General features: G+C 41.6%; 1 protein-coding gene across 1 annotated transcript in view; it reads right to left on the reverse strand.

The window, feature by feature from the left end:
* The window catches only part of LOC139420693 (outer dynein arm docking complex subunit 2), a 69668-nt gene extending 50660 nt beyond the window's left edge, over positions 1-19008 (reverse strand). Inside the window, exons 1-8 of the mRNA XM_071170915.1 lie at positions 18785-19008; positions 9746-9903; positions 9158-9356; positions 8837-8943; positions 7908-8044; positions 6851-6967; positions 2362-2579; positions 1615-1743 (exon numbers count right to left, since the gene is read on the reverse strand). Coding sequence (XP_071027016.1) covers positions 1615-1743; positions 2362-2579; positions 6851-6967; positions 7908-8044; positions 8837-8943; positions 9158-9356; positions 9746-9903; positions 18785-19008 — 1289 coding nt within the window. The remainder of the gene's footprint in view (positions 1-1614; positions 1744-2361; positions 2580-6850; positions 6968-7907; positions 8045-8836; positions 8944-9157; positions 9357-9745; positions 9904-18784) is intronic.
* Between the last annotated feature and the right edge of the window lie 404 nt (positions 19009-19412).

Raw genomic sequence — 19412 nt, forward strand, 5'->3', positions numbered from 1 at the left:
TTAACAAAGGCACACCTGTTAATTGAATTGTATTCCATGTGACTACCTCATGAAGCTGGTTGAGAGAATGCCAAGAGTGTGCAAAGCTGTCATCAAGGCAAAGGGAGGCTACTTTGAAGAATCTCAAATGTAACTTATCTTTTGATTTGCTTTAACACTTTTTTTGGTTACTACATGATTCCATATGTGTTATTTCATAGTGTTGATATCTTCACTATTATTCTACAATGTAGAAAATACAAAAAAATAAAGAAAAACTCTTAAATGAGTAGGTGTGTCCAAACTTTTGACTGGTACTGTATATATTTACAAAGAAAATATATGGGGATTGGAAATGATGCAGACAATTAAATTGATGGGAGCTACAATTTATATGCAATATTAAAGCTGATCTACCCCCTAAAATAATGAACTATACAAGTACATTCACAGGAAGGATTTAAATAACTCTAATGATACACATAACAATATTTGAGGTTTCTCCATTTAAAATAACGGCAATGTTATTCTATGCAACAAGCACCATTAAAATAAATGGAAGTGTCAGGTTTGAACGTCCTCGAGATCTAAGCAGCAGCAACCAGGCATAAAGTGAGAGAGAGGGTCCGAAAGTAATGGGGGAACTGGAGTATTCATCATCATACTACACAGAGCGGGCCTCTCTCTACCGTCGCCTTCCTTCCATACACGCAAACAGAAATGCAGATGGATTTTAAAGTCAGCTGGGCCACTCAAATAAGTGTATCATTAAAACGGCGCACCGCAGAGCAATGAAATTTGGTACACGTTCTAATGGGTCCGCGGGGAGATGGTTCCCATGTACACAGATAGAATTTCCAGAGAAGGCCATTATCAGAGAAAACCAGCCGATATGACCATTTCCCAGGCAGCGTAGCAGAGCCATGATAAACACTGAACCAAGCCTTAATTAAGCAGTGAAGCACGGTCCCTGTGTCTGCTATCACTACTGTCCATAAGTAATGTCAGTAGGCTCCCTGAGGGAAAGGGGGATACCTAGTCACTTGCACAACTGAATGCATTTAACCCACACCTTCTGAATCAGAGAGGTGTGGGGGGCTGTTTTAATCAACGTCCAGGGGAGCAGTTGTTGTTGGGGGTTCATTTCCTGGCAGAACGGTAGATTTTTCACCTTTGCCGGCTTTGGGATATAAACCAGCAAACTTTGGGTTACTGGCCCAACGCTCTTAACCGCTAGGCTACCTGCCTATGGTCCCCTCCTGTACGTGTACCAAGTTTCACTGGTGCAATTTGGAAAAAAGCTCATCGGCAGAACAGTTTCTACAGTCGACCCAGTAACTTTACTATAGGTCCTGTATATACTGGCCTGTCACAATTATGGGGACAGCTGGAAACCTCGCTGCCAGGCGCCAGAGGAAGAACAGGGAAGGTGTTCATCAGACCCACACATTATCTTATATAAGAGTACTTAGAATCCACAGAGAATATCATCCTAGATCAAAAGAGTGTCGCCAATCTTTTCTTTCTGTCAACTCAGCAATCTCCTGTTCTGTCGGCTGCTGCTTTCTCTGCTGTACTGTGGAAGCTCTGTCATTTGTGCAGCGCAGGAAGAGAAATCCCCATCAGGTGGCTTACGTTTTATTAGATGAATGCCGACCAGGTAAGGAGGACACAGAGACGTCGGCTTTCTTCTGCATCTTCTCCTGTGCCTCGGCAAACTTTTCACTCACTGCATTCTTTTTCGATTTCTTGTCATCTGCTTCACTAAAAAAAAATGAAATAAAATAAAAGGCACACATCATTAGCCATTCGTCTGTTTTTAAATAGTTATTTATCGTAACATAACATCATCATCATCTAAGGCATTGAGGGAAGAGAGGCGCAGGGATATTAGGCTTTCTTAGCCGTTTAAGGCACTTTTATCTGGAGCCAGTTGCCTCTTAAAAATGGGGACACTTATCACAAGGTGCAGCTGCAAATACTCAAACCCCTGCTAGATCTATTTATCAATCAAAGAACATATGCGATAGATCATTTCTGTGAATTTATCCTCCCGCGCCCAAGTTTTCGGTCTATAATTGAGCTGAGGGGTTCAACACAGTGAACACATCCATTAGCTGGGATCGTCCAGATAATCAGGAATATTTGTGCCCTCCCTTAAATGTATACGCCATATAAAACCATATCTTTATAATGTGTGACTGCTGGCATGTGGAGAAGACACAATGAGACAAACGCAGCCATCGGAGTGCTTGACTCCAGCATCACCCCCTTCTTACTTAAAAGCTTCAAATCTATTGGAGCAGAAAGTTCCCGCCACACATATCACATGCATTGCAATATTTCAAGGACATTGTATATCAGGGTGGAATTATCACATACTCATAGGGAGACGCGAGACCGAGGTTCTTCCATTTCAAAGATGGTTCTAATTTCTTTTTGCCGCCTGGCTTGTTTTGCACAAGCTGTTGTCTCGCCTTCTCATGCACATTCTTTTCCTGATGCTCGTAAGACCTCTGGGGTTGGCCTTGTTCCTCTGCATCAACCAATTCCACATGTTGGACCTTTTGTGTTGGAGGTTCTTCTTGAACGGCAAAATCCTGTTGAGGGGGAAAAAAAGACATGAGGAAATAGGACCTCTCTTAATTTGCACCAAAATGCTAGCAGTGAAATAAATTTGGGTCGTAAAATTATATGGACTTGGGTCGCTAAAAAAGTTCTTCCTCTGAATGATTGTTCTTTTAACAAAGTTTTCGGGCCTATTGTGATTCCTTTAAGTTATAAAGCATATTATTTTCCATTGTACATCTGATACGTTGCCTCTTTATTCATTTATTTGAGAGACATCACACACTGGTGTCTGAAAGGGTGTCGTTCAGTTCTTCTCAGCCCAAGAAGAACCCTATAAAAAACGAATCAGGGTTATAAGCCTGTATCTGGGACTGTTCATGATAAAAACCGTACTTTCTCATCATTCCAAGCAGCAGAATAACAATTCAGCCTTTATTACTGAGCGAAGGGAATAAAATGACACATTCCCAGTGCTTTACAACACAGAAGAGGTCCCCCTCTATTAATTGGCTGAACAATATCAAACGTTTATTGTTTCTTTACATTCCTCACGCTAAAACCTTGCAGTTTGGCATGGAGAAAGTAGAGCCTTTGTGTCACTGTTATTCAAAGATGATTTTTAAAGTTTCTGAAGGTCTTTTTACCCAACTTTACAACCTAACATAAGAATGCCAACAAGACACACATGAATGGATTGCAGGCAGGGAACGTTTTATAATCACAGACACCTGCTAGGCAGAAAATTGTTCGCCTCAGACTGCCATTGCTCCCAATGAGCTCATTTTTGATTTGTGATTTTCAGAAGTAAAAGGGGAAAAATAATTAACATGGAATACTACGGCTGTGTTCGTACGTTCGGCCCAACCACGCTCGGCCACTTTTTAAAAGGCTTGTGTGTCTTAGAACCCAGAGTGACCTTCCAGCTACTGCAGGCCAATTCAGTCCACCGTGGCTGCATTTCAGGTGTCCAACCCTACCTCTTTTTATGATACCTGAAATGGACAAACTCCATATGCTAAGACCGAAGGAAACATTCCAAAGTCTATGGCACACGACAGCAGCGCACACAGCACAGGGACGGGCTCTGTCAGAGCAGTTAGAGGGCCAACAAACAAGTGCACACTTTAAGCAAATCTGACGCCTGCCTGCCTGCAACTCTCCTCAGACTTCTCAGCGACAATTTTTTTATATTTTTTACTACAGCTGACTTCCAAATCATTGGAACAATTATTATTTTTGTGCCACGTTCCAAGCCCTCACTGAGACACCTGAAACTCCAAATATTTACACATGTTAAGGACTTGTATCGATAATGACTTGATCCACACAGTGATGGAAAATCAGAAGAGGTGCAACAAATGTGCAGCTGTCAGCTAATGGGTAGCTGTCAGCTAATGGGTAGCTGTCAGCTAATGGGTAGCTGTCAGCTAATGGGTAGCTGTCAGCTAATGTGCAGCTGTCAGCTAATGGGTAGCTGTCAGCTAATGTGTAGCTGTCAGCTAATGTGTAGCTGTCAGCTAATGGGTAGCTGTCAGCTAATGTGCAGCTGTCAGCTAATGGGTAGCTGTCAGCTAATGTGTAGCTGTCAGCTAATGTGTAGCTGTCAGCTAATGTGCAGCTGTCAGCTAATGTGCAGCTGTCAGCTAATGGGTAGCTGTCAGCTAATGGGTAGCTGTCAGCTAATGTGTAGCTGTCAGCTAATGTGTAGCTGTCAGCTAATGTGTAGCTGTCAGCTAATGTGTAGCTGTCAGCTAATGGGTAGCTGTCAGCTAATGTGTAGCCGTCAGCTAATGGGTAGCTGTCAGTGGCGGAGCTCCGCGAGACTCCGTGTGGAGAGTGAACATGACAGCAGAGATAGATTGATTTCGGGACATTTGAATTGCATTTTTGCATGTGATCGCGCATGCATAACACAGACACCATGATGTTCAATTTCTAATCACGTTGTAATTTTCAGAACGAGTCAGTCCAACACTCGTTCTGTCAGTCCAACACACCAAGGAAGGGAGTAGCATTATGCGGTACGCTTCCCAGGTGCTGCACTCTTCTCCTCTGGCTGCCTCTTGCTTATTTGATTGAGAATGTCTGATCTAATAAAACTGAAAAAAAATCTGCTTCCGCAACGCTGGGAACGAGTAGATCATGTTCAGAGATTGGTGTTGTTATGTTTGGCTATCACCCTGCCAGGCTTCATGTTGACTTGGATCACAACCATTTTGGGCTCTTGGTGATACAATCAGAGAGCAGGTCCCGGCCGGAGCGGTTTCAGACGTACCGTTTTTTGTCCTCAAGATTGAGAGCAAATACTTTTTTGCTGTATGTCTGAACAAGTTACAGATATTCCACCAATCAATACAAAAGGCTTTTGATCTGCAATCAGCCTTCACTGAGTCAAGCTGACCCTTTCTCATATAAGAAGTGTGCTTCAGTATTGCAGAGGGAAAATCCTTTGGTGGGGTGTAAAAAGGCCAGAAAGACATTGCCTGATTTGAGTGCAAAACACTCCCTTTATATCACCTCACCGTCACAATTCAATGTTTTTCTACATAACTGTAGCAACTTCAAAGGGCAAAAGAAGTAGGCAGAGAAATCCTGTGACTTGATTTGTATCTCAGCTACCTCATTTACAGTAGTGTTTTACGGCCTACTGTCCAACATCCTCAGACCGACAGGTTCAACCTCATGGCATCACTCCTCACAGACACAGGGCTCATAAAACATTAAAGCCTGGATGGCCATTTTACACAGCACAGCACAGCGGCCTGGCACTGCTCATTGGGGTTTATACTGCCTCACTTACCCGCCACTTAACCTAACCTGTCTCTCTGTGGCACTAAGTCACACTGACTGGCCAAGCACAATTCAATTGAAAGTAATGAGGCGGCTCTTTCTCCTTGATAATATCGTTATTTCCAAATGGGGAGAACAATGGTTGTTATAGGCCACTGTAGTAACATGATGTAAATGGTAAATGTCTCGGGAACGACCATGGATTATGGAGGAGGGGTTATTATGGCAGATCGTGCTTCAGACAACTCTTGTATGTCAAACAAGACATTTCCTTTGTCTTAAGCTTATTGTCCATAAAGCAAGCACGGACTTACCAGTTCCTGAAATTGATATATTATTGTCTGCCAGGCTTTACATTTGCAAACTACAATATATTAGTGTGACAACGTCCCACTGGTTGAGTTGTCAAGTAATGTGAATTCAACGTGAAATCAACCAAACATTTCACCATGTCATTGGATTGAGGTAAAAAGTTGGGTGGGGAAAAAAAGACTAAATTCTCTTACGTTGGTGATTTTTTTGCAAATCCAATTCGTTTTCCACATTGATTCAACGTCCTCACATAGAATTGTTGTTGTTGAATTGACATGGAAACAACGTTGATTCAACCAGCTCCTCATTTTAAAGAGCAAGATTTACAGAAAGGGGTAAAAGGAAATCAGTTTTAATCACATTTCCGTTCCAATAGCTCAAGGACAGAATGATCGTGAATATAAACCAGCCCAGGAGAAACCAGCAAGAGCAACAATGACCATAGTCTTTGCTAACAGAATTGAACGATTTAAAGTGGGAAAACACTCTTATTTGTTTAGCTAGACTACTTTGTTGTAACTACTCATAAGACAGTCCAAATAGACACGAGGAAACTAATAAATACTCAATATACTTGTTGAATCAATTAAATAAAACATTGTGTCCTTTCCTAGAACATAAATAAATGTACAAAGTCTCTCCGTAAATATTTGGCCCCTGTAGCTGTATAGCTAGCATGCCTGTAAATTATACAGCATTTTCCAACAGTACATTATCGAGTCACTCGTGACAAAAAAATATGTCCAGATATTCAGATGATAAACACATTTTTTCCCACCACAGCTTGAAGTCATTATTGGGGTGATTTGTTAATTCATCAAATCACTTAAGCAGGAAACAGCACTACTGAATGAATCACTGGCATTTCAGGGCAACACATGACTCTGTCTGTGTGAGTAACTGGACTGTTTTTTAAATTTTATTTTTTTTACATTCTTTTCAACTGGTGTGATTTGGAAAGTAAGGTTAGGTAGTGCTGCAATAGCTTCAGAGAGTTGTTACTGTGCACCGTGACAACCAGACACTAGCTCACCGGGGAGGACAAGCGCAGACACTGATTCACAATCCTAAACGCACTCTACTATGCATTACATTACGTCATCTATGATCAGTTCGAATGCATACTGCTTCGTGGGGTTATCGGCAGAGCAAATATTACTCGGAGAAAACCCGCAACCTGCTTCACGTGAAACCCTACCTGTTTATTTATGTTCTCTGCAAAATGGGGAGACTTGCTTTTCAGAAGGGTTACCAGGTCTCTGTAGACATCGCTTGTTCTGTCGTAGGCATTTTCCTCACCCTCCTGCCTTATGCCCTGTGAAGACCAAGATGACATTTTATGTATCAGATCAATACTACTAATACATAATACCATGAAGCTATTCACTGTTACTGGCAGAGACCCCTAGAGACTAACTATAGGCTCAGTTGGATATCTGTCAGAACAACTGAGGTTAGAGAGGGTCAAGGTATCAAAACGCAGCTTCACAGGCTGGAATTCAAAACCAGTGTGCACCGCCTGCACCCACAATATGTTCAACTGTCATCTTTTAGGTGTCATTTTTGTAAATATGCCATCAATGTCATACATGTCGGAACACAGGTTTTAGTGTCCTGAATTGAACCATTTCCAGGTGAGCAGACAGGGAGACAGGAAATGTACTAACTCGGGCAAATCAGGCAGTGACGGAGAGAGTGAAAGACGCTGAGGCATGTAAAATGTTTTCTTATGATTAATTGCAGACACGTTAAGGTCAATGGGGTGGTTGTAAATGTTTAACAACACAGGGCAAACTTGGAATTCGACCATACAGCTAACGCTACTTCAGTACATAAATCGCAAAACTTTTCAGTGACACTTACCTAATGTTTTGGAAACTTTACGGGCTATCATTAACAGAAACGTTTTATATCATAAAAATGTAGATTAAGATTATTTTTAACTTGCCGTGCTTGTTCATAACAATTGGCAAACATTCTGTGCTAAAATATCTTGACTATTAATTGACCGATGCCTAAAGCATTTATGACAAAACACATCCTGTAGACTAAAAATAATATCTAATGCGGAGAATGGAATACTGTTGACTGAAATTCAGTTTATGTAAACTGAAACGAAAGGAGAAAATAGAGAGCGTTTCTTGATGCAGGATTTCTGTTTGACAGTTCAGACATAATCCCCAACTAATTTGCTTCTCAGTCTACTGGAAACTGGTGGTGATTCAGTGACACTAATCTATCTCTAGCTATCTTACCCCGTTGAGAAAGACTCCAGCTGTGCTGCAGGTGATGTGCAGGGGCTGAGTGTCACACGGCTTTATCACTAGGTAGCAGATCTCACCATGCACCTGCCTCCAAGGAGGAGTTCGACAGCCATTGGTGAACTCATAATCTGCAGAAAAATAAGAAGAGCATACCAGAGCATGTCAGTTCAGTGTACAATGTACATTAAATCAATAGGATTTAACCATACAGTAGTAATGTCTCTATAGGGAATTAGGCCACATTGTGAGTTTTCCCTGAAGGTACAGAACGTATGAGGGGATCGAGGATTAGAGGGAAAATACAGATCCAATACGGGTTCAAAGTGTGCAGCATCACAGGAGAAATCCTCGCTGTTCCCTGAGCCGCCAGCGAGGACGACGGATCAACTCCACCTCAGAGAGAGCAGTACAGGGGCTGGCATCCTATTCCATATTTAGTGCACTACATTTGACCAGGGCCCATAGGGCTCAGGTCAAAATGAGTGCACTATATAGGGAACAGGGTGCCATTTGGGACGCATTACAGGTCTGAAGACAGAAGACCAGGTTATTTAGAGCTTGCTGTGATTTCACTCCCTGATAAATCATCCTCTGAAAACAGCTACCCCGCAGAGCATCGTGACACACATACCACCTTATTTTAATGTGCTCGATATGACAGGTTGGAGACTATTTGCATAGAAGTTTTTTTCAAAAGACTGCATTTATCACTGGGGTGGTGCGTTTTCCACTGAACGGTTAATTGTTATGTCATCGCAAATGTGCCGCGCCGACTGAGGCAAGTGAAACAATTGATTGTCTCAGTACATCTGACATGTATAATGACTAACATGTTTTTCAGGGTTGAACACAGATATTTTGTATATCCCAGTATTACCCTCTAATAGCAAAAGAAAGAAAATGGGAAAGATAACTCAAACCTGATGTGTATTGAACAGACGTCAACACCCTTTTCTCCCCTTCACTGCAGAAGCTTTTCAGCAGCTCAACATCATTCTTCACTGCGGCAGGACTGAGCCTAACCTCCCTGTACAAAAAAAACAAAAACAAATACAGACAATTCATCTTGGGCCCATTTGTGGTTGTTCTGTCTGGTAAGAAACTGTTTTTTAATCAGTGAAACCCATATGTTTGGACTTGTCTGAAGTGGGAGTGGGAGTCAGTGTGTGAATTAAGATAGATTGATTTGTTATTGATAGAGATTGCAGACAGAGTGAGGAGGAGGAAGGAAAGGCACCCACTGGGAGATCTGCTTGAGGGAGTTGCTGAGGAGCTGAGTGTCCAGCTGCTGCAGTAGGATGATCAGCTTCACTTTGATCTCAGTCTCCTTGGCCTGGTCCCCCTCCTTTACCTCCTCCAGGAGACGCAGCACAGAGCTGTCCTCCCCCTCCACTGTGGCGAAGCTAGGTCCCAGCATCTTCGCAACAGGGTCTCTGTTGGCTACAAATTACAGTAAAAATAGTTAAGTCCATACATTTTTTTTTCACTTTTCACATTTATTTTGCCAGATTGTCCCATTGAGGTCAAACGATGTAGGCCTATTTTAAGAACGTCCAAGCCTAGGGTATTATAGACATACAGTAGATTAATGTTTTCTTTTCTCAAACTAACATAGCTATTAGCAAGTACCACATTATGGCTTGGAGGGTACAGTAAATATGACTGAAGAATTGCAAACATAATCTGATGCCAGTTTCTAATTGGATGAAAGCAGACGATAACAAGGAGGACAAACAAATTATGCCTGTGGCTTATGGGAAGTATGCAGCTTTGACTATTTAGGATGCAAATGGGATGCAAAGTCTCATTCTGTGGTTGACATGGTTTACCTTCCAGGCAAGCTCGGACCTCCTTCAGCTTCTTATCCGTTGCCAGCTGCACTATTTTGGACAGCTGACTGAAGCTGTGCACAGAAATGCTCGGAGGGGTGAGCTGCAACATAGGATGCCCATCCCTGTCTGTTTCCTGTGACTTTACAGTGGGGCCACTGAAAATAGAGAAACACACATATTTTTAAGCATAAACTGGCAACAAGCACACCGTTTTCCTTCTCTATCTAGGCCTAGATACTTTTTCCATTCTGTGTCTATGCTAATGTCATAAATATGCTTTTCGGAAGGAAAGGGGAATGTTCTCAGAGTTAACAAATGCGCACTTTTGTTATCAGTGAAATCTACAGTAAATGCACCTGTTTGGTTTCCCTTAGAGAAAAAACACGTGTTCCACATGTGATTGCATGTGATCACGTGATCTTAGTTGAAGTTAATATGATAACATGTAAAAGCAACATGCACAGAAAATTGGCTAGTTTGACCCAGAGTGGATTTTTCCATGTAACATTTCTAGTGTTGAGTCAGGTGTTAACTCTGTAAGTGTGAAATTAACACTCATTGGTGTAAACGAACCCCAGTGTTGGTGGTAATAAGAAGTGTTAAACCAAAACCACGGCCATCATTATCTTATTTCCCAGCATGCTCTATTGCAGGTTGATTATTAGAATTGTTTGTTTCAATAGCTATATTTTTGCATGTATATTGATTGATTAATGAATCTTATGCTACTCAAATATAAATAACATACATATCTCTAAACTAATCCAATCTGTTACTTGGACTTATTGCACCCGTTACTGAAATGGTTGTTCCAGTTTCTCTGTTTAAGTTAGTCTCATAGATAAAAAATCATTTTAAAAAGTATAATATTGAGCTGACAGACAGGATAGAGGTGGTGGAGTGGCCATTTTTATAAAACATATTTTCTCTGGCTCTTTACTGAAATCCATGTCTCTTGCTAAAGAAATGACCATAATAACGAGCAACTATCTTTAAGACTTTGTCTGGGGAAAAATGTATCCATAACTGTTAAAGGGATCTATCGTCCTCCTTCGGCTAACCTTAGTTAACTAGTTTGTTGTCATCCTTTACTAATTCAAAAGTTATTATTCTGGGTAACGTAAATTATGATTGGGAAATAGAGGCTTCGGACAATCTAAAAGACATGTGTAATGATCTAAACCTAACCCAGCTGGTGACTAAGCCTAATCTGATTATTATGTAACACCTCACATTGTTATCAGGAAATATTCCAAAAGTATGGAAATCAGCTCTTGTGCTGCCACTTCATAAGGACGGGGATAGTAGGGATTTTCATCATTGTCACCCCCATTTCAAGGCTTCCTTGTCTAGCTAAGATTCTTGAATCCTTGGTAAATGTACAACTTTGCTCTTTTTTATCTGAGAAATGTATGTAAAATGTAAAGCAATCAGGGTTTAGGCCTGGGCATAGAACTAGTACAGCAACCACTTCAGTTGTTAATGGTCTTGTCAATGCTTTAGACACCTAAATGACATGTGCTGCTTTGTTTGTGGACCTGTCAAAAGCTTTTGATACTGTTGATCATGCTATTTTATTGAATAAGTTGTCCTCGATAGGCCTGAGCTCTGACGCGTGTGAATAGTTTAATGATTATCTTAGCGACAGAGCTCAGGCCATCGTGATTGATGGGGTTATGTCTGCATTTCTTGATGTACATAAAGGTGTACCACAGGGGTCGATTTTGGGACCTGTTCTCTTCCCTATTTAAATAAACACCATTAATCCATCTGTAACAAATTGTAAACTTCATCTACAGTGCCTTGATAATGTATTTACCCCCTTTTCTGATTTTCTCTATTTTTGCATATTTGTTATACTAAGTGTTATCAGATCTTCAACCAAAACATAATATTAGATAAATGGAGCCTAACAAAACAAATTGATACTTCTTTACTTAATTAACAAAGTTATGCAACACCCAATTCCCCAGTGTGAAAAAGTAATTTCCTCCTTACACTCAATAACTGGTTGTGACACCTTTAGCTGAAATGACTGCAACCAAACGCTTCCTGTAGTTGTTGATCAGTCTCTCACATCGCTGTGGAGGAATTTTGGCCCACTCTTGCATGCAGAACTGCTTTTTTCAAGTCCTGCCACAACATCTCAATTGGGATTAGGTCTGGATTTTGACTAGGGCATTTCAAAACTTCAAATGTATTGCTTTTTAACCATTTTCATGTAGACTTCATTGTGTGTTTTGGATCATTGTCTTGCTGCATGACCCAAATTAGCTTCAGTTTCAGCTCATGAACAGATGGCCTGACTTTCTCCTGTAGAATTCTCTGATGCAGAGTAGAATCCATGATTCCTTCTATTAAGGCAAGTCGTCCAGTTCCTGAGGCAGCAAAGCATCCACAAACCATCACACTACCGCCACCATGCTTGACCATTGGTACGAGGTTCTTACTGTGGAATGCAGGGTTTGGTTTTTGCCAGACATAATGGGACCCATCTCATCCAAAAAGTTGACTCAAGTTTGTCAAAAAGCACCTGGATGATCATCAAAACTCTTGGAAAATATTCTCTGGACAGATGAGTCAAAAGTGTAACTTTTTGGACAACATGGGTCCAATATATATTTGTGTATAATGTGCATATTCAGAAGTGCATTCTGAAAGTATTCAGATCCCTTGACTTTTTCCACATTTTGTTACATAACAGCCTTATTCTAAAATTGATTAATCCCCCCCCCCTCCCCTCATCAATCTACACACAATACCCCATAATGACAAGGAAAAAACAGATTTTTAGATTTTTTGCAAATTTATTTAAAAAAATAAAATAAAAATGAAATATCACATTTACATAAGTATTCAGTCCCTTTACTCAGTACTTTGTTGAAGCCTCTTTGGTAGCGATTACAGCCTCACGTCTTTTTGGGTATGACGCTGCAAGCTTGGCAAATCTGTATTTGGGGAGTTTCCCCCATTCTTCTCTGCAGATCCTCTCAGATCCTCTCTCGGTCAGGTTAGATGGGGAGTGTCGCTGCACAGCTTTTTTCAGGTCTCTCCAGAGATGTTCCATCGGTTTCAAGTCCAGGCTCTGGCTGGGCTACTCAAGGACACTCAGAGACTTGTCCCGAAGCCACTCCTGCATTGTCTTGGCTGTGTGCTTAGGGTTGTTGTCCTGTTGGAAGGTGAACCTTAGCCCCAGAATGAGATACTTACTTACTTACTGACTTTATTGTCCCCATGGGGAAATTTTGTTGCAGTGTCATGTACACATTTAAAGTGGCGTTTAAATACAAAACAAGATTGACAACACAACTATCATAACAGTTACGCACCAATAAAAATAATAATAGTAAGAAATAAAACATTTTTTTTTTAAAGAAGAAAATAATAGCCTGCTGGCCTTACGGGGTCAATGGGAACATTCGCCCGAGCTATTTAGGAGGGATATCACACCTGGCACAAATGATTGTCTCGTTCTGTTTTTCCTGCTGAGGGGTGCCCTATACCTGCACCCAGAGGGGAGTAATTCAAAGTCCAGGTACAGGGGGTGGCTTGGGCCTAAAATGATTTTGTGAGCCTTACGGAGGGCCCTGACCTTAAAGATCTCATCCAGGCCTGTCTGTTTGACTCCAAGTACCTTGCTTGCTGTGGTAATACTCCTTCTCAGCATGTTTCTCTGGCTGACAGTGGCATTGCCAAACCAACAAACAATACAAAAAGTTCAAATACTCTCAATAAAGGATTTGTAAAACAGAGTCAGTATAGTACAGTCTATATTAAAAGATCCCAACTTTTTTAGAGAGTACAGTCTCTGTTGGCTCTTTCTGTAGATCAGGTCTGTACATTTACTCCACTGAAGCTTATTGTCCAAAAGGACACCCATATATTTATATTCCTCTACAATTTCTATATTCTGGCCTCTGATAGATGTTGCAGAGGTAGGTGTTGTACGCTTCCTGAAGTCTATGCACATCTCTTTGGTCTTGTTGGTATTGAGGACCAAGTGTGATTCCTCACACCACTCTACAAAGTCATCTAGGACCGGGCCCTGATGTTCCTCGTCATCATGCAACAGGCTGATCAAGGCAGTGTCATCAGTGAACTTAACGAGGTGTCTGTCAGTATGGGAACTAGTACTATTAGAACTATTAGTTTACAAGATGTACAGAAGTGGGGACAAAACACATCCCTGAGGAGAGCCTGTGTTGGTATTGCGTATATCTGACACATGGGGACCTATTTTGACTCGTTGTGAGCATTGGCTCAGGAAGTCCAACAGCCACAAATCCAGCCCCCCGTCTAAGAAGAAGTCCCGAATGAGTCTCTGTGCCAGAATGTAAGGCTGGATTGTGTTGAAGGCAGAAGAAAAGTCAACAAACAGAACCCTGACATGGGATTTGGCACCCTCTAGATGTCTATAGACCATGTTAAGGAGTGTAAGAATGGCATCATCAACTCCTCTGCTAGGCTGATAGGCAAACTGAAATGAGCACTCTGGAGAAGGTTTTCATCAAGGATCTCTCTGTACTTTGCTCCGTTCATCTTTCCCTCGATCCCGACTAGTCTCCCAGTTCCTGCTGCTGAAAAACATCCGCACAACAGGATGCTGACACCCCCATGCTTCACCGTAGGGATGGTGCCAGGTTTCCTCCAGACATGACATTTGGCATTCAGGCCAAAGAGTTCAATCTTGGTTTCATCAAACCAGATAATCTTGGTTTCATCAAATCAGATAATCTTGTTTCTCATGGTTTGAGTCCTTTAGGTGCCCTTTGGCAAACTACAAGTGGGCTGTCATGTGCCTTTTATTAAGGAGTGGCTTCCATCTGGCCACTCTACCATAAAGGCCTGATTGCTGGAATGCTGCAGAGATGGTTGTCCTTCTGAGAGATTCTCCCATCTTCACAGAGGAACTCAGAGTGACCATTGGGTTCTTGGTCACCTCCCTGACCAAGGCCTTTCTGTTCCGGATTTCTCAGTTTGGCCGGGCAGCCAGCTCTAGGAAGGGTCTTGGTGGTTCCAAACTTCTTCCATTTAAGAATGATGGAGGCCACTGTGTTCTTGGGGACCTTCAATGCTGCAGACATGTTTTGGTACCCTTCCCCAGATCTGTGCCTTGACACAATCCTATCTCAGAGCTCTACGGTCAATTCCTTCGACATCATGGCTTGGTGTTTGCTCTGACATGCACTGCCAACTGTTGCACCTTATGTAGACAAGGTGTGGACATGGACTCCAATTAAATTGTAGAAACATCTCAAGGATGATCAATCGAAACCGGATGCACCTGAGCTCAAGTTCAAGTCTCATAGCAAAAGGTCTGAATACTTATAAAAAACAGAAATACCTTATTTACCTTTGTAATACATTTGCCAAAATTTCTAGAAACCTGTTTTCGCTTTGTCATTATGGGGTATGTGTAGATTGATGAAGAAATATACTAATTTAATCAATTTTAGAATAAGGCTGTAACATAACAAAATGTGGAAAAAGTCAAGGGGTCTGAATACTTTCCGAATGCCCTGTTTGTTGTATCATACAGGGCTCAATTGAAAAAAAAGAGATTTGAGTCTCGATATGTCTTCCCTGTTAAAATAAAGCTTAAATCAAAAAGATATATACACTGCTCAAAAAAATAAAGGGAACACTAAAATAACACATCCTAGATCTGAATGAATGAAATATTCTTATGAAATACTTTTTTCTTTACATAGTTGAATGTGCTGACAACAAAATCACACAAAAATTATCAATGGAAATCAAATTTATCAACCCATGGAGGTCTGTATTTGGAGTCACACTCAAAATTAAAGTGGAAAACCACACTACAGGCTGATCCAACTTTGATGTAATGTCCTTAAAACAAGTCAAAATGAGGCTCAGTAGTGTGTGTGGCCTCCACGTGCCTGTATGACCTCCCTACAACGCCTGGGCATGCTCCTGATGAGGTGGCGGATGGTCTCCTGAGGGTTTTCCTCCCAGACCTGGACTAAAGCATCTGCCAACTCCTGGACAGTCTGTGGTGCAACGTGGCGTTGGTGGATGGAACGAGACATGATGTCCCAGATGTGTTCAATTGGATTCAGGTATGGGGAACGGGCGGGCCAGTCCATAGCATCAATGCCTTCCTCTTGCAGGAACTGCTGACACACTCCAGCCACATGAGGTCTAGCATTGTCTTGCATTAGGAGGAACCCAGGGCCAACCGCACAAGCATATGGTCTTACGAGGGGTCTGAGGATCTCATCTCGGTACCTAATGGCAGTCAGGCTACCTCTGGCGAGCACATGGAGGGCTGTGCGGCCCCCCAAAGAAATGGCACCCCACACCATGACTTACCCACTGCCAAACCGGTCATGCTGGAGGATGTTGCAGGCAGCAGAACGTTCTCCACGGCGTCTCCAGACTCTGTCACGTGCTCAGTGTGAACCTGCTTTCAACTGTGAAGAGCACAGGGCGCCAGTGGCGAATTTGCCAATCTTGGTGTTCTCTGGCAAATGCCAAACGTCCTGCACGGTGTTGGGCTGTAAGCACAACTCCCACCTGTGGACGTCGGGCCCTCCTACCTACCCTCATGGAGTCTGTTTCTGACCGTTTGAGCAGACACATGCACATCTGTGGCCTGCTGGAGGTCATTTTGCAGGGTTCTGGCAGTGCTCCTCCTGCTCCTCCTTGCACAAAGGCGGAGGTAGCGGTCCTGCTGCTGGGTTGTTGCCCTCCTACGGCCTCCTCCACGTCTCCTGATGTACTGGCCTGTCTCCTGGTAGCGCTTCAATGCTCTGGACACTACGCTGACAGACACAGCAAACCTTCTTGACACAGCTCGCATTGATGTGCCATCCTGGATGAGCTGCACTACCTGACCCACTTGTGTGGGTAGTAGACTCTGTCTCATGCTACCACTAGAGTGAAAGCACCGCCATCATTCAAAAGTGACCAAAACATCAGCCAGGAAGCATTGGAAGTGAGAAGTGGTCTGTGGTTACCACCTGCAGAACCATTCCTTTATTGGGGGTGTCTTGCTAATTGCCTATAATTTCCACCTGTTGTCTATTCCTTTTGCACAACAGCATGTGAAATGTATTGTCAATCAGTGTTGCTTCCTAAGTGGACCGTTTGATTTCACAGAAGTGTGATTGACTTGGAGTTACATTGTGTTGTTTAAGTGTTCCCTTTATTTTTTTGAGCAGTGTATATATTTTTCTTCTCAACCGAAAAGTCATTCTGAATGCAGGTTGGAGGTGAATAAATGGATTTCCCCATTGTGGCTGGATTCCAATAGGAATTACTCATCACTTTGCAAGACAGCATTAAATGACTTGCAGGCCAGATATGGCCTGTAAACCATGAGTTTCAGGCCACTGTATTAGGGTAAATCTAGTCCCTCAAAATAAGGCCGTATGAAATATGTGTTGTATTGTCTTCAACAATTACATTTTAATGATAACATATTTGGTTAGGATCTCACTTGGTTAAGGCCACAGGCCTGACAATGGATGAATGCAACAACCATGTCTCTGTCACTAACAATTCACTCAAAAGACACTCTGGGAAATATGGAAATAAAGTATTTTCAATAAGCAGTGTGTTAATTTAACAGAGGAAAGTGTGGACCCGTATAGACACTGGACCAGTGTTAAATATAACACTCTCAGTGTTGATTTAACACCGGACATATAGCTGTGTGTGATAACATGAAACTATACACGTGAAAACATGATCGCATGTGAAATAAATGTGACAACATGGGAATGCAACATTTCAACAGTTTTTTCACGTGAAAATGCAATTCCACATGCGAGGTAGATTTTCACATGTGAAAATGCAAATTTGATTTTCAAGTGAAAGTTTTTTCACATGAAACTGCAAATTTCACATGTAAACAAACGCACCATTCACGTGAATCTGCAATTCACATGTGAGGTGAAAACATGGTATTCCCCTCATGTGAAAATGTGGTGTTAACATTTGAACTTAAAATGTTACACATGTGAACATCTGGTTTCACATGTGAACAACTGACGTGTCTCTATTTTATTTACATGTGAAAATGTTAACGCAAATGCAATTTTCACATATATTTTTTTATAAGGGAATGATATGATATGGGGGTTTTAAAGTAAGTGGTACACTGCTGAAATAGAGTAAAAAATTTAACATGATCACTTAGTTCTGACTTTTCAATATGACCCTAACTAGGATTTGAACTCACAACCTCTGGATTTGACTATTCTCTCATCATTGATTTCATTTACTTATTTCAGCAATTTGAGGATTTTCTGTATAGTCTGTTGGTGAGGCATATTAACATGTTTTAATGTTACCCCCTAATTCACTAAGATAAATATAATGTTTTTTCTTGAGTTTATATTTAAGCAGAGATTCACTTTACTTAAGTCCCAAGTGTAGAAAGACAGGTGAAATCAGTCATTGACACAGGCGTGGCGGCATACCAGGAAGATCGGAATGCAATGAACCAAGAGGTTATGAGTTCAAATCCCAGGTGATGACATGTTGAATAAAAAGTATTGTACAAATAAAAAAACACAATTGAATAATGTATGCCAAAATGTTTCAAATATGTAAGTTGAAAACACTATGTTAAAAGTACTGTTTGTGTGTGTATCCTAACAACTCATTTTTGTTCGCACCTGTGAAATCTCATGTGGGAAAAAATATGAATCCGCATTTGGAAGGTTATATCGTCACATGTGAAAATCCACATATGAAATATCATCACATGTGAAGTGTTCCAAAAACACACGGTTTCACATGATTTCAGATGTGGAATTTCAGATCTGAAATCAAATTTCACTTGTGCAAAATGTGGACAGCCAGGGGAAAAAAGAACAGACTTTTCTGATGAAGTAGTCTAGATGTTTCCTGTCCTTACTGAAGTTGAACAGAAAACAAATACATTCAAGAACATAAATATGAGTCCTGCTGCAGGGCTCAAAATACGTGTAGACTCCATGACAACATCCCCAGTCAGTAACATTACACCAAGCACACAGGCAGCACAGCTTGCCTCATGATTACCTTATGTCATACTCGGTTTTGAAATCAGAAGCCTCCAAAGAGGTAGTCCACTGCAACGGCTCCTTGAACACATGCTTGGCCTCCTGAGGGTGTCTGGAGCTGAACTGTTCCACAAACTCCAGGATCTCTTTCAGCAGAGACTCGTTGACTGGAGTGATCTCCAGTTTTCCAGTCCCAGAACTTGCTGTGGTCCATTGCGCTGCTCTGGTCAGCGCTACCCCCATGGTAGCAGCTGTGTGGGACTGGCAAAGTCCTGAAACGCTATGTGGGATTAATTGGTGACAATTACACTTTTAGCAACAAATGTCAACAAAATATTGAATCGCTAGCTACAGTTATAGTAGACTGGCAGATAAGACGGTATCGACCTAGCTAGCTATGTTAACAGCCGGTTATTCACTAATGTAACGTTAGCTAGCCAGCTGACCCCCGCGTTGCTTACATCCATCACATCCCAAACTTTTGAAAGGTGTTGAAGCTTTCATACACAAAAAAACGTATAAAATGTTTTAGCTAAGTGTACAGTAAACATTTATCTTTTACATATGACAACTTACCAGCTATTTGAAATTGTCTTCTAGAGAACCCCGAGCTAGCTACCAATCAATGTTAGCAGTTTAGTCGGTTT

The sequence above is a fragment of the Oncorhynchus clarkii genome, chromosome 11 (assembly GCF_045791955.1).
Source record: "Oncorhynchus clarkii lewisi isolate Uvic-CL-2024 chromosome 11, UVic_Ocla_1.0, whole genome shotgun sequence".
NCBI classification, from domain to species: domain Eukaryota; kingdom Metazoa; phylum Chordata; class Actinopteri; order Salmoniformes; family Salmonidae; genus Oncorhynchus; species Oncorhynchus clarkii.